General features: G+C 38.3%; 1 protein-coding gene and 1 long non-coding RNA gene across 4 annotated transcripts in view; one reads left to right on the forward strand and one right to left on the reverse strand.

Moving 5' to 3' along the window:
* The window catches only part of IYD (iodotyrosine deiodinase), a 108,975-nt gene that overhangs the window by 52,556 nt on the left and 44,373 nt on the right, over positions 1-12,046 (forward strand). The window contains exons 1-4 of one of the 3 annotated variants that reach the window (XM_064649111.1): positions 1,113-1,161; positions 1,711-1,950; positions 8,495-8,689; positions 10,692-10,851. In XM_064649111.1, coding sequence (XP_064505181.1) covers positions 1,770-1,950; positions 8,495-8,689; positions 10,692-10,851 — 536 coding nt within the window. In that variant the 5' untranslated portion in view covers positions 1,113-1,161; positions 1,711-1,769. Of the gene's footprint in view, positions 1-1,112; positions 1,162-1,649; positions 1,951-8,494; positions 8,690-10,691; positions 10,852-12,046 lie in introns of those variants that run through there. The other 2 variants (XM_064649112.1, XM_064649113.1) reach the window with 2 other exon arrangements.
* LOC135411496 (uncharacterized) lies at positions 6,703-10,659 on the reverse strand. The gene is made up of 2 exons (XR_010429173.1): positions 10,451-10,659; positions 6,703-8,713 (listed from the first exon to the last, which is right to left on the reverse strand). It is a non-coding gene; the product is annotated as an uncharacterized LOC135411496 (long non-coding RNA).

Consider the following 12,046-nt stretch of genomic DNA (forward strand, 5'->3'; position numbering starts at 1 on the left):
GGAGTAGGTTGCACTACAACAGCAGTAACACATTTATTCTGTTTTTGAGCTGGGCAGCTGAGAAAGCCCAGCCTGGGTACAAGTTGTGAGGTAGTTTCATTTTGCCTCTAAGTATGTCTGCACACTATGTGCACAGCTGAGCAATTTTCTTCGCCTTGCCCTTTTAATAAAAGGAGCATGACCGGACTGTTAGCCAGACTATCACTGTGTGTGGCCAGCTGGCATGGCCACACATTCCTCTTCCTTTGCAGCAACTTGGTCATTAATCTGTGCTTCCCAACACACAGACCAATCTTCAAGGCAGCTGGCAGTATCTGCTGAAGCATTGGAAGATAGGGAGCCTTTGGACTGACAATGTCAAATGGGACCAATAAGGGTGTGCCCAGTGCTGCAAAAACAGCAGACTGAGAGATGTGAGTAGTAGGGTATGAACTGAGAACCTGTCAGGATGAAACCTGTGCATACCCCAACTTCTCTTTCCCCTGTGTGTCCTGGTTTTCACATGGAGGAAACCGGGAATGCTTTAGGCTTGACCTGCAATGCCCCCTGCAGGTGCCTGTTGCAGTGTGAGATATGCCAGGGCTCTGGGGCTCACCATCTCATGGAATGGTTACAGTCAAGACTCCTCCCTCTTATCTCGGGTAGGCTTATTCAAAACGCAGATTAATTTGCCATGGATTGGCATGGGATTAACTTGCTAGGACTTCAGAACTGACCTCCTATAGCATGGGATAAGGCTTGGCAGGGCTGGTGCTTAGCTGATGCTAAAAAGGGCTGATGGGCACTGGTGACTGCATGCAGTCAATACTCCTTTACCCTGCTCTCCAGCACACTCTTCAGCACCTACTGACATCTGACATTTCATTACCCAGTATATCCCAACAGTCCCAGATAAAGACATCAATTCCATGCTGCTGTGTTGATTCAATTCCCAAGCAGCTGCTTGAAGTAAAAAATGGGTTAAGCATTTAGACATTGACCATTATTGTATTAAACCAGGATCATATTGATTTTTAATCTTTGATAAGAATTTGATAAAATTCACTGCGGCCCTCAAATATTTTTTACTTTGATTCCCTGTGTTCTTCTTTTTAGTTCCCCCAGAATATCCAGCACGAATACAGAGTTCTGTGAATCAACTCATTCATACTTTACACGGAGGTAATGCTGCCACTGTTCTATTGACACTGTTCTATAGCCAAAGGTGGTGCTGCAAGCTGGTATTCAATTGGTAATATTCTGATTTCCCAGGACACATGTAATACAACTAATTTTATGAATTAAAAATTGAAGAGATGCCATCAGTTTTTAAAAGTCACATTCCCACTTGGCTCTTCTCATAATCACTGTTACAAGAAAGATTACTGGGATGACTATAGCAATAAAAATAAGAGGCGAGAAGCCTTTTGCCTTAGTCTGGGGTTTTGAAAGGTGTTGGGCTTTTTAAATTTATTTTGCACTGGACAGCATTTATGTGTTTGTATGTGGTCAGTGTCTCTGCGTGCTTTTTATAAACTGCTTCTCCCCAGAAAATATATAAGCCTGGGTCTGGAGTTTGTTTAACAGCATGAGCTGTTTATTAACAGCAGGAGCACATTGCAGATAAGACTGTGGGGGAGGTGACTGAAAAGTAGAAGCAGGATATGATCGAGGACTGAACCTTGGGTCCACCCCTTTTTGCTTACTGTCGTTCTGCTCTTTCCTCTTCAGCCCTTCCTTTTCGTGAGAAACTACTGAACTTGTAATAAAGGCTCCATATTTCCATAGTCATGGCACTCTTTTCTTCCCTCACCCCAGTCTTTATAGCCATTATATGTGTTTTGATTGGGGTAATAATAAAGAAAACTAATGGAGAGAAGGAAAAACGTGACATTAAAAGCAAGCTTACATCTCGCCCGTGGGTGGATGAAGATTTAAAAGATGGTACTGACCATACCTTAGATGAAGAAGGTAAGAAAAATCTTATCCATCTGAACACTTCATTGTTTGAATATTATCTGCTGACGTGAATAAAGGAGATGTAATCCTCTGGACTTCTCCACAGTGACAGCAATGTATAATGCTATTCTGCTGCTGTGCCCTGAGCTTGTCAGCTCCCAGGAAGGAGGCAGTCCTCATGTCATGTCACTCTTGGTGTAAACCTCTAATTCCTCCAGATCCAGGTCAGAGAGCAAAAAGAAAACACATTTTCAAAGACCCCTGTCTGTTCCTCTGAACAGTAGATCTCAAACCTATGAGGGACTTTATGGGCAATGTAAGGAAAGAAAGGAGATCCTGCTAAAGTCCCCCCAACCTCTTCCCAGGTCTTAGAAGTGTGAGCAAAGGGAAGACCTGAGCAGACAGTTTATATCTGCAAGTTGATTTTGTAGACATCTCGTCTCACTTTACCACCCAGTGCTACATCTTTGGTCTCAACACCCCTAAAAAGTTGGAAATGGTTTTAAGTCCTCCATTTGTGGCTTCTGAGAATGTCCCTGAGAGCTTTAGCTGAAACTAGAACCATTTGAAAGCTATGTTGATCAAATATTCAAGAACAGAATGTAGTGATGCTGCTAATCTGTTCACTCAACTGCCTAATTGAACCTATACAGAATGACTCTTATTTTCAGTAGCTGTTTCTGATGCACAGCTTGGACAAAAGTCTAAACACTGTATGTACCCTTCCTTCTTCCTGCTTCCTGACTATCCTCCATAAACCGCCTTTATTTCCTTGTGAAATAAAAATCTACAGAGTTCTATTCCTATGAAGCTTTTAAAGTTGTAGTTAATACAGCTCTCTTTTTTTTTCTTCCTTTTCCTCAAGCTGGCTTCAAAGGCTTTTTGTGGGGATTCTTTTTTTTGGTCCCATAATGACACATTCCCTGACTCCACTTCTAGAAATCTTGAAACATATTGTTCTTCTGTACATATACTTATTTCTAAGATCCATTATTTCTCTTCTTTTCTCAGTGTTCAGTGTACTTTGAGTTAGTGTTTTGTATCAGTTTCCAGAAACAGTCGATACCTGGAACATTTTAAACCATGTTGACTAATTCCCAAATACGTAAAATTTCTTTAAAAATTACTTCATGTGTTGTATCCTCCTTTTTTCAATGCAAAATAGATTCTGCATAAAATTATCGCATAATCCCTTTGTCACTGATGGCTTGCTAGTTCAGTTAAATTGCTGCAAATTAAAATTCCTGAAGGTAGTTCAAGTGATAATTTATGAATTATCATCTCGGACTATGCTTGCTTCTATCAGTTTAAAAATTTAGATCCTCTAAATAAGCAAACCTATTAGTTCTTAACAAGGAGCCTCACTGCCACAACTCCATATATAAAGTCATTCATTTATGTGCTAGTTACTTACCATTTTATTCAGGTGCTAAATTCAAAATTGTATTAGTTTAAAATTCCTTGCAAAAAAATTGACAGGTAGACATATTGGTGCTGTTGCTAAAAGATTTATTTATTTTTAAATAAAACCTTTCTCAATTTACCATGTCATCCAATGTTAAAATCGGTTTTCTTGCTATTTTGCTTTTAATAATAAGTAATTATCTTTCCCTTAATGGTATGTGATTCAAATCATGTCTTTTATCTCTAGAAAAATTAAAATAATTTCATCATGCTCTGGGAAGTTTTTCTTTAGAAGGGAAAAGTCCATCTTAAGTGAGAAGAGTAGTAATGAGAAGTAGAAGAGCTGGTAAGGATCTTTTGCTAAGTAGACATCAAAATGTATTCCCCTTGTTAAAATTTAACACTTGTCAGTATTAAAATTTTCACTGACTGTACTAGATGCTGAAATGGAAACATGGACGTAAACAGAGATTTTATAATAGTAAAGAATATTTTATGTGCTGTGTAAATTCTGTTACTTTATTAACGTATCTTATGGAAACAAGCTCATTTCTATTTAAATGTTTCAAGCTGGCTTGTATTTAAAGTTCCTCTGAAGAAAATTGGAGTTAGGTGAGATGAAACATTCCTAAGGACTTGTCTAAAGCTAGAATCTAGGGCTGCCCTAGGTGAACAAGCTGAATTTTCAACAGACTCTGGAACAAGAAGGGATAGTTTAAGATCAAGTTGTTTGATTTGTGTCCATTACCAAAACAAGGTATATTTGCCAAGCATGTGAAGTACCCTGTAAGAAAAGCACTGACCTTATTTGTAGATATCATGAACCTTCACTGAAGTGGCCCCGTCAGGGATGTTTGACCTGAGAGGGCCATACCTTTGAGTAGCAGAGCATTTAGTGTAATTAGCTGAACTGCTTGGGCAGACTCAGTAGGGTCACTTATTGGTAATGAAGGGTAGAAGTGCTCTGGAGCTTGTGTGTGTTCTGCTTTCAGTAGCTGAAGAGATCAGTGTTTCTTGGAGCAGATAAAAACCCAGTTCCTTCACTAGGTGCAAAGCACTCAGCCCATTTGTTTAATGCTTTAACTGGCAGCACTGCAGCTTTGTTTACATGTCTATCTGTCCTGTAACTTTCCCCTTCATTTCTAAGATCCAGAACAAGCGATTGTTGTGCTGTGGATTGGCAAGAATGGTCTGTGTATGTATATGTCTGACTGTGTCTTGCACTAGGCCATTGCACTACCAATTAGATACAGATGAAAAAGATGTTTCTTCAGCCTTGCCTTGAACAATGAGTCACAAGGACTTTCTAATAGTAGTGGGCATCTTGTCCCAAAGTGGTGGTACCTCATCTCCCACTGATTCAGATTTACACAATTAGATCTGGACTACCGAAAACCATGTCCAGTCTTAATGCATATCAATCATTTTCTTGATCATAAATTCAGATCTGTACAACTGTTGGATAAAGTAAAGACCCAGTTTAAAGTGGTGTGGAAGATGTGGTTGAATTATATTTGTATCCTTGTTATTCCGGGGATAAGTTGCACAGATTAACAACAAAGATATTTTATTACTATATATTTAATTGTGGGGACATTGGCAATACACTCTACTTAAAGAATACAAAGCAATGTAGGAAGTTCCAAATATTCAATTTCTTCTGAAAATGCACTGTTCATTGCTTGTTATACTTTTCGTAATAGACCTCTTCCACTTAAAAGCATTTCTCTTCTCCCCAATTTCAAAGACTTCCCATATCTTAATAATGCTACTGACATGAATGAGGCAGTAGCAACTTAATTTTCCATTTCAATAACAGTTCATGTTTTGTGTCATTTAGGAACACGGGACTCAGATGTACATGATGCATTACTGTGCTTATCTTCCTACTGCTGCAGACAAATCCAGCCTTGTCATCAGCAGAATGAACATGAAAACTGGCCATTCATGACCCTATTTCTTTAACCTTGCTGGAAGGTTGGTCCAGAACTCCATGCTATAGGTTAAAAATCCTTCTCTACCTGCCTGTCTGCCCAAACTTATTTAATACTACTGTATACCCATTTTTCCTGTTCCTTCCTCTTCATATTTTAAAGGATACTCTTCCAACCCTGGTATATATCCTCCTGTGGTTTATAGGTAGCAATCAGATCACCTCTTAGCTTTCCATTTACTAGGTAAAACAGCAAGTCTTCTCTTTATAAAACAGCCACTCCACTTCTCTGAAGATCTTAAAAACCTTCTGTAACTATATTCCAGTTTGAGGTAATTTTCACAATATTTTGATTCTGGCTTCTTTCTTCCAGGGTCTGCCTCTCCACTTGCTACTTCTTTTGCTTAAGATCTATAACCAACTCTTGGGGTTCCAGGATCAGCCTGCTAGGCACTATTTATAACCCATTAGTAAGGCAATCCATCTCTTTTAGTTCTCTTTTAGCCACACACTCAGTTCAAGATTGGATTCACTACTGGGATTCCTGTAGTGGCAGATTTTGTAGCAGTCTGCCATTAATCAAGCAAAAAACAACAGGGTCAGTTACCTAGAATTTTATGTCCAAAGATCTGAAAGCTTTCTTTGCATTTATTTAATTGTTTTCCTATGCAAAGAGATTCGCAAAGGAATTTTATGCTTTGGAAGCAATTCCTTAGAGAAGAAACTGAAAGAGCTTGTTTGGAAAGCAAACACATTCCTCTAGACTGAAGTTTCTCAAGGATCAGTTTCAGGACCATTTGTTAATATTATCTAGTGGTCTTTGCATAAAACCAAGGAGGACACATGAAATTTCCTAATGACATACAAGTGGAAGCCAACAATACAGGGAAGTGTCAGTGTAGGTAAAATAAGTGGCCAACAGAAGTGAAATGACAAGTCGTTGTTCTCAGTGTGAGCTTATGTTACCAGGAATTCATGGTAAGATTTGTTGCTACAAAATGAGGCAAAATTTATTATACGGTTTGTAGGCTGATTATAACCTCCCATATGAACTGCTGGGAAGATCGCAGTCATCATGCTAAAATGTATCCTGAGAGAAATTTCTGATAGAGTTAGAGAAATAGTACTTCTAAAACAAGATTTCATTAAAATGAGATTCATGGGATGCCTGAGCCAAAACCATTTCAGATTTTCATAAAAGGCAGGAAGCCTGAAGACTACTGTAAATGTACAATGGAATCGATGGCAATCTTGAGAATGTGGGTAACAAGGTAATAGACTTACCAGCAGGATGTCTGTTGTCCATCAAGTCATGGAATACACAGAGATGTAAACAAGACACTTGTAGTATTATATAATGTGACCATACGAACAGGAGTATGTCTAAACACAGCAATTAAAGATATAGAGAGCATGCACTAAACAGATGGTGCTGATAATGATTTTATCTTAGCATATGGATAATGTTAACTGCTAAGAATGAATGGTAGACACATGGTAGAGGAGAATAAATACTAGATGAATTTATTAAAAAAAAAATTACCAGGAGAGTTTTGATTTTGTGTGTCAGTTCCCTCAATCCTGCGTTCTTCTTCTCCCTCTGCCAGTATTCCCAGTTGGAGGGTATAAAGGTTTTTCATTCTCACTAGTTGCCTCACCTTTTTTCCATATTCAAAATCTTTGAAAGTACATTTCTTTTTTCACCTTATTATTAAGTTGAGGCATCTTGACCAAACAGCAATTGGACTTTTTTTCTTCCCTTCTTCTTTCATGGGAAAAAAAACTCCACACCACAAAATGAGCACACATTCATCACTACTTTACTAAGTGTAAACCACAAAGGGAACATTAGGAAGAGGCACCTTTTTACTTTTCAGCTTGAGTGTACAAGATGGTCACAAAAATAATTTTTACAGCAGGTCGCTGCAAAAATAATTTTTACAGCAGGTCACTGCTTTGCATTAACGTGGAGCCAGGTCCTTGCAGACTGTGACCAAGAGTGCTCAACAGAGGCATGAAATGCTAAACAAAGAGAATTCTTTGGGTATGCAAAATGAAATGTGTGTTGTTTGGGGACCAGAATAATTCTGTCTAGATTCAATGTATGAAACTGGATTTATTTCACAATCTTGCACATGCTGAGATACACTTGTGAATATTTCACTGCTGTTTATAAAATGAACAAAAAATCAGCCTGGTCTCTAAGGCAACTTCATACTACTAAAACACAGAAATAATTGCTGTTTGAATTTGCACTGGAAATTGCTATGATTCTGGAATAATAGCCTAATGGTGACTGAAAAAGAACCGGAATATTTTTCCTGACTCAGCTCTCTGTTGCAAATTGTTCAATACTATCGACTAGTCAAAATGCAGCATTTAAATGGCTTTAACTTCCACATCATAGCTGCAAAAAATGCTATCTCTGCTGATTCTAGGAATAAAGGGCAGAAAGAGATCTCAGAGACAACAGAAGATTCATTTTGTGATATAAAAAACCCCAGAGAGACAGATTTCAGTGAAACGGGGAACCATTTAGAGTTCTTAATTTAAAGATAAGAAGCACAATATCCTATATTTGATATATTGTTATCCTAAGTATAGATGCCTGTCATCCATTTTGTCTTATGCTGGAAGTGTTGGGAAACCAAAGAGCTTAACCACAAAGTCACATTTCTGCAGAGCTAAGACTTGCAGTGCTTTGGCTATGAAACATGAATATTGAAGAAGTTGACATTCAGCTCTTCAGAGGAGATTTTTCACATAATGGTAGTTAAGCTCTCTCCTTAACTTCAGTAATTTGACTTTTTTTTTTCTTATTAGACTGCTCAAGAAGGAATATACATATTCACATTTACTTGCTGAGAAAAGTGGGCTGAAGGCCTAGCCAGTTTTTCACTGCTGTTTCAGCTTGTAACCCATTTTTGCAGGCAGGCTTGCAGGCTGAAGCGGAGAAAGCAATGACTTCTTTGTGGATCACACTTGCAACAGCCAACCAGGACCCTCGTGCCTCTTGGTATTTAAACAAGATGTTTATTCAGCAGCTGGAGCTAGGGATCAATGAGTTGTGTCAACTGGAACCTCAGACTTTGCCTTAGGAGTGATGTCGAAGTAAAGCGTACGCCAATGCAGGACAAAGTGCGTTCCAGCGGTGAATGCCAAGGATATCAACAGCATTCTCCAGCAAAAAAATCCCTAACCACTTGTGTTTTCTTGCAGATGTTGATGAAGAGTGGCAAGGACTTGAAGAAAATGTTGCCCATGTCCCCTTCACTGCGGAGCGCTACTCTGAGGCTGAAATGATTAAAAGGTCACAGACATTTTATGAGCTTCTAAATAAGAGGCGATCTGTCAGGTTTCTTAGTGATGAGCCGGTCCCCAGGGAGGTTATCGATAATGTCATCAGAACAGCAGGTATGGTACTGAGTGGTTCAAGGTCTGAAAAAAACAAAAAAAGGATCACCATTGTTGTTCAACTGCGTAACTGTGAAAAGGTGGTGTGGAAAAGCCAAGAAAATTGGCATTTTTCTTATGGTTTTACCAGATTCACCTGTAACCGGAATGAATTAGCACCCATTGATTGATCAGAAATTACTCAGCTTGAACAACAAACAATATGTTGGGGAATTGTTTGGAGCATTCCCAATTCCTTTGTATTTGCAGTTTACCCATAAGGGAAGAAGAGCATTTCAACAGCATGAAGCAAAATACTTAATTTTCAACCTTTAAAAGATGTTATTTAAAATAAAATTTGTGTATGGTTTAGTGAGACATCTTTCAAATAGGAATACTAAAGTGTTTTCTCTTAAAAATGTCAAACCATGTGTACTTCGCATGCTTTAAAATGCAATGCATTATAATATCCAGTGTGGGTTTTGATGTTTGGGTTCCCCCCACAAACATAGTGATGAAATTTTCTTAGGCAAGCAAAATATTTCAGGTGATATAAATGATTGGGGTTTATTATAGAAAAAGAATTTCTGTCTAGAACAAAAAACCTTTTCCAGTCCTTCTGACATCAGTCCAGATCCTCGTTCCATATGACTGCAGTGTTATGATGAGGACCCTGATCAAGGTTATTTGGTGGAATGTCAGAAATTGATTATTTTGTTGTTGTTGAGAATTTATGCATTTCAAATCATTACTGTCACGTCCTGCCCTAATCTCATCTCTGCTTTAGTAACATTGACTTCAGCCAGAAATGGTTTTGACCCTCATTATTTCTCTTATTCTATGAGCCAGCTGCTCCTGCTATAGAAAATATTCCAGGCTGCCTTAGAAAACAGCTCAGTGGCCTTTAGCAGGATTAATAATATAAAGATTCTCAACATTTAAGGTGCATTGTTTTCCCTTTAAAAACTGTAAGCAGCTTTGCTACTGCACTGTAACGAGTCTCTGTCTCCCTCTAATTAACTAGGAGTCATTAAAACACTGAGCATGTTTTGGCAAAAGCAGCAAAGCGAACAAGCCTGGCGTGCAGATGAAGTACTTAGTAATCCTGAAAGCTTTGGGCTGTGTAGAGAAAAAGAAAACAAAATGAAGCATAAATGTCATCAGTTTTTACCCAAACCTGAGGAGAGGCAAGGTTCACAATATAAAAACATTTTAATATATAAAGATAGTTCAAGCTGCTTATTCAGTGTTTCTCAAGCTAAAATCAGTCCTTAGGTAAGCAACTATTGTATGTGTTTAAGATCTTCAAATATTTTTAAATGTGTATGAGGGATCAGAGAGATCTAAGCAGTCTTTTTAACCCATATATATGTGAATCTGTGCAGATAACTATATCCTTCAGCTTCTGGTTTTTAACCTCTAGGCAGTTAAAATATTCTCCTATGGTGGTGGTTGGTAAGCAAGTGCAGACTTTATATGTGCACACCTACGTACACCAGCAGCCTTTGGGACAAAAAACTCAAAGCTGTATGCTATATGGCAGATGTCTTTGTTGTGCAGCTCCTTATCTTAGTCAGTCAGTGACAGGTTCCTGCGGGTGGTCACTTAGCCTTGTTTCCCTGAAAGCCATTAGTTTTGCCCTTTAACTAAAATCAGGTCTCAGAGTTGGCTGCATATTCAGACAGTGCATTGCTTTCCGTATAATTACTATGGGCATATGTTGCACCATGTTACCGTTTCATCATAAGAACTAAAAGGAACTTTTAGAAATCCTTAACTTACCCTTCCTGTAAGATTGCTGTATGAAAGGACTAATCTCTGTCCTTGAATGGGACTTCTCATTCTTTAAGAAAGAAATGAACAGGATTGTCTGCCAGAACTTGCCTCAGTCCTTTTCCTCCCATCTCATTCACTTGCTTTCCCGTCACTCTTGGTCAGCCTGAAAGCTCACAAGGAATAGCTGAAACCTCTCACTGCCCACCCTCCTTCCTGGGTTTTCATCTTTCCCTGTTTTTGTATGAAGGTACTTCACCTAGTGGAGCACACACTGAGCCCTGGACCTTTGTGGTAGTGCAAGATCCATATTTAAAACGTAAGATTCGTGAAATTGTAGAAGAAGAAGAGGAAATCAACTACAAAAAAAGGATGGGAGACAGATGGGTTAATGACCTGAAAAGATTCAGGTATGAAAAGTCAATTGGCTAAGGAGTTTGAAAGGAGATATGTTTTAGTCTAGGAAAGACTTATATCATTTTCAATTTCTTCTTCCCTCTCATTTTTAATATATTTCTAAGATTCACACTTGGAAAGAAAAACTTATAAATATGCATAGAATTGTGCCTTGGTGGCTGGTTCATAAAATTGCTTCCAGCAAAAGGTTTTATATGCTCTCCATCTTGAAAGTTTTCCAAGCATTTGGCTCCATCATTATTTTTTCCTGTGTAACCTCTGTTGCTGAAACTCTTGTCCCAGATTTTTCCTGTTGTTTGCCAAACAGTGAAGCTCCCAAAGTCATTGGAAGCTTTGCTACTGACTGAGGTAGCCCCAAGGCTTGACCCTATCCAGGTGCTGAATTATACAATATTTAATTGTTCCAAATGCCCTCCGAAGTCTGACTGACTTGCTTAACTTCTCGCAATGGGAAGATGTTTACTGAGTCTTGGCTTGTCAAATGAAACATATGCACAAAGCTTTGTAGGGTTTATTTGCCCTACCTGTTTCATAATGTTATTTTACATGTGCTTAGGTGCCATGCAAATTCATGTGCTATGCAAACAACTAAACCCCAGTATTTTTTATATTTTGAGTGCAAACAGTAGAAAGTGCACATTTTCTTCTCTAAATCCTACATCATAATTAATATATTTAAATTGTCATTTAAAAAATTGGGAGCCAAATGAATTCTAACAGGGCTGAAATACTCAGAACCAAAGTAACATTTTTTTTTGCCATGAGAATACATTTAGGTTTAGATCGCAGACAAAGAAGTTTTGAACTTTTTTGCCAGCAGTTTTCCCTGGAATCACAAAAAAGTTGGTACTGCTAGTAACAAGCAAATCTGCAAAATTCCAGGAATTAAATAATCTCACAGGCAAATGCCCATGAGGCCAGTCATAGATAAGAGGTAGCTTATTTGTATGCAATTCTACTCTTCAGAGTGAGCACATCAACTCCTCAGCCAAATCTGTTAAAATTGAGAACTATATTCAAGCTTTTTTTTTTTCCAAAAATGTTTCTATTTAAGCTGATAATACTTAATCCTTTGCAGTAAATGTTCTAAGCTTTAGTCTACTGCTATAATTGTCATGTACCTTTAGTGCCCCTCTGCAGACAGTAAGTGTGGCTTATGGGAAAGTGAAAAGGTTGCAAAATAAATGT

The sequence above is a fragment of the Pseudopipra pipra genome, chromosome 3, assembly GCF_036250125.1.
Source record: "Pseudopipra pipra isolate bDixPip1 chromosome 3, bDixPip1.hap1, whole genome shotgun sequence".
NCBI lineage: Eukaryota > Metazoa > Chordata > Aves > Passeriformes > Pipridae > Pseudopipra > Pseudopipra pipra.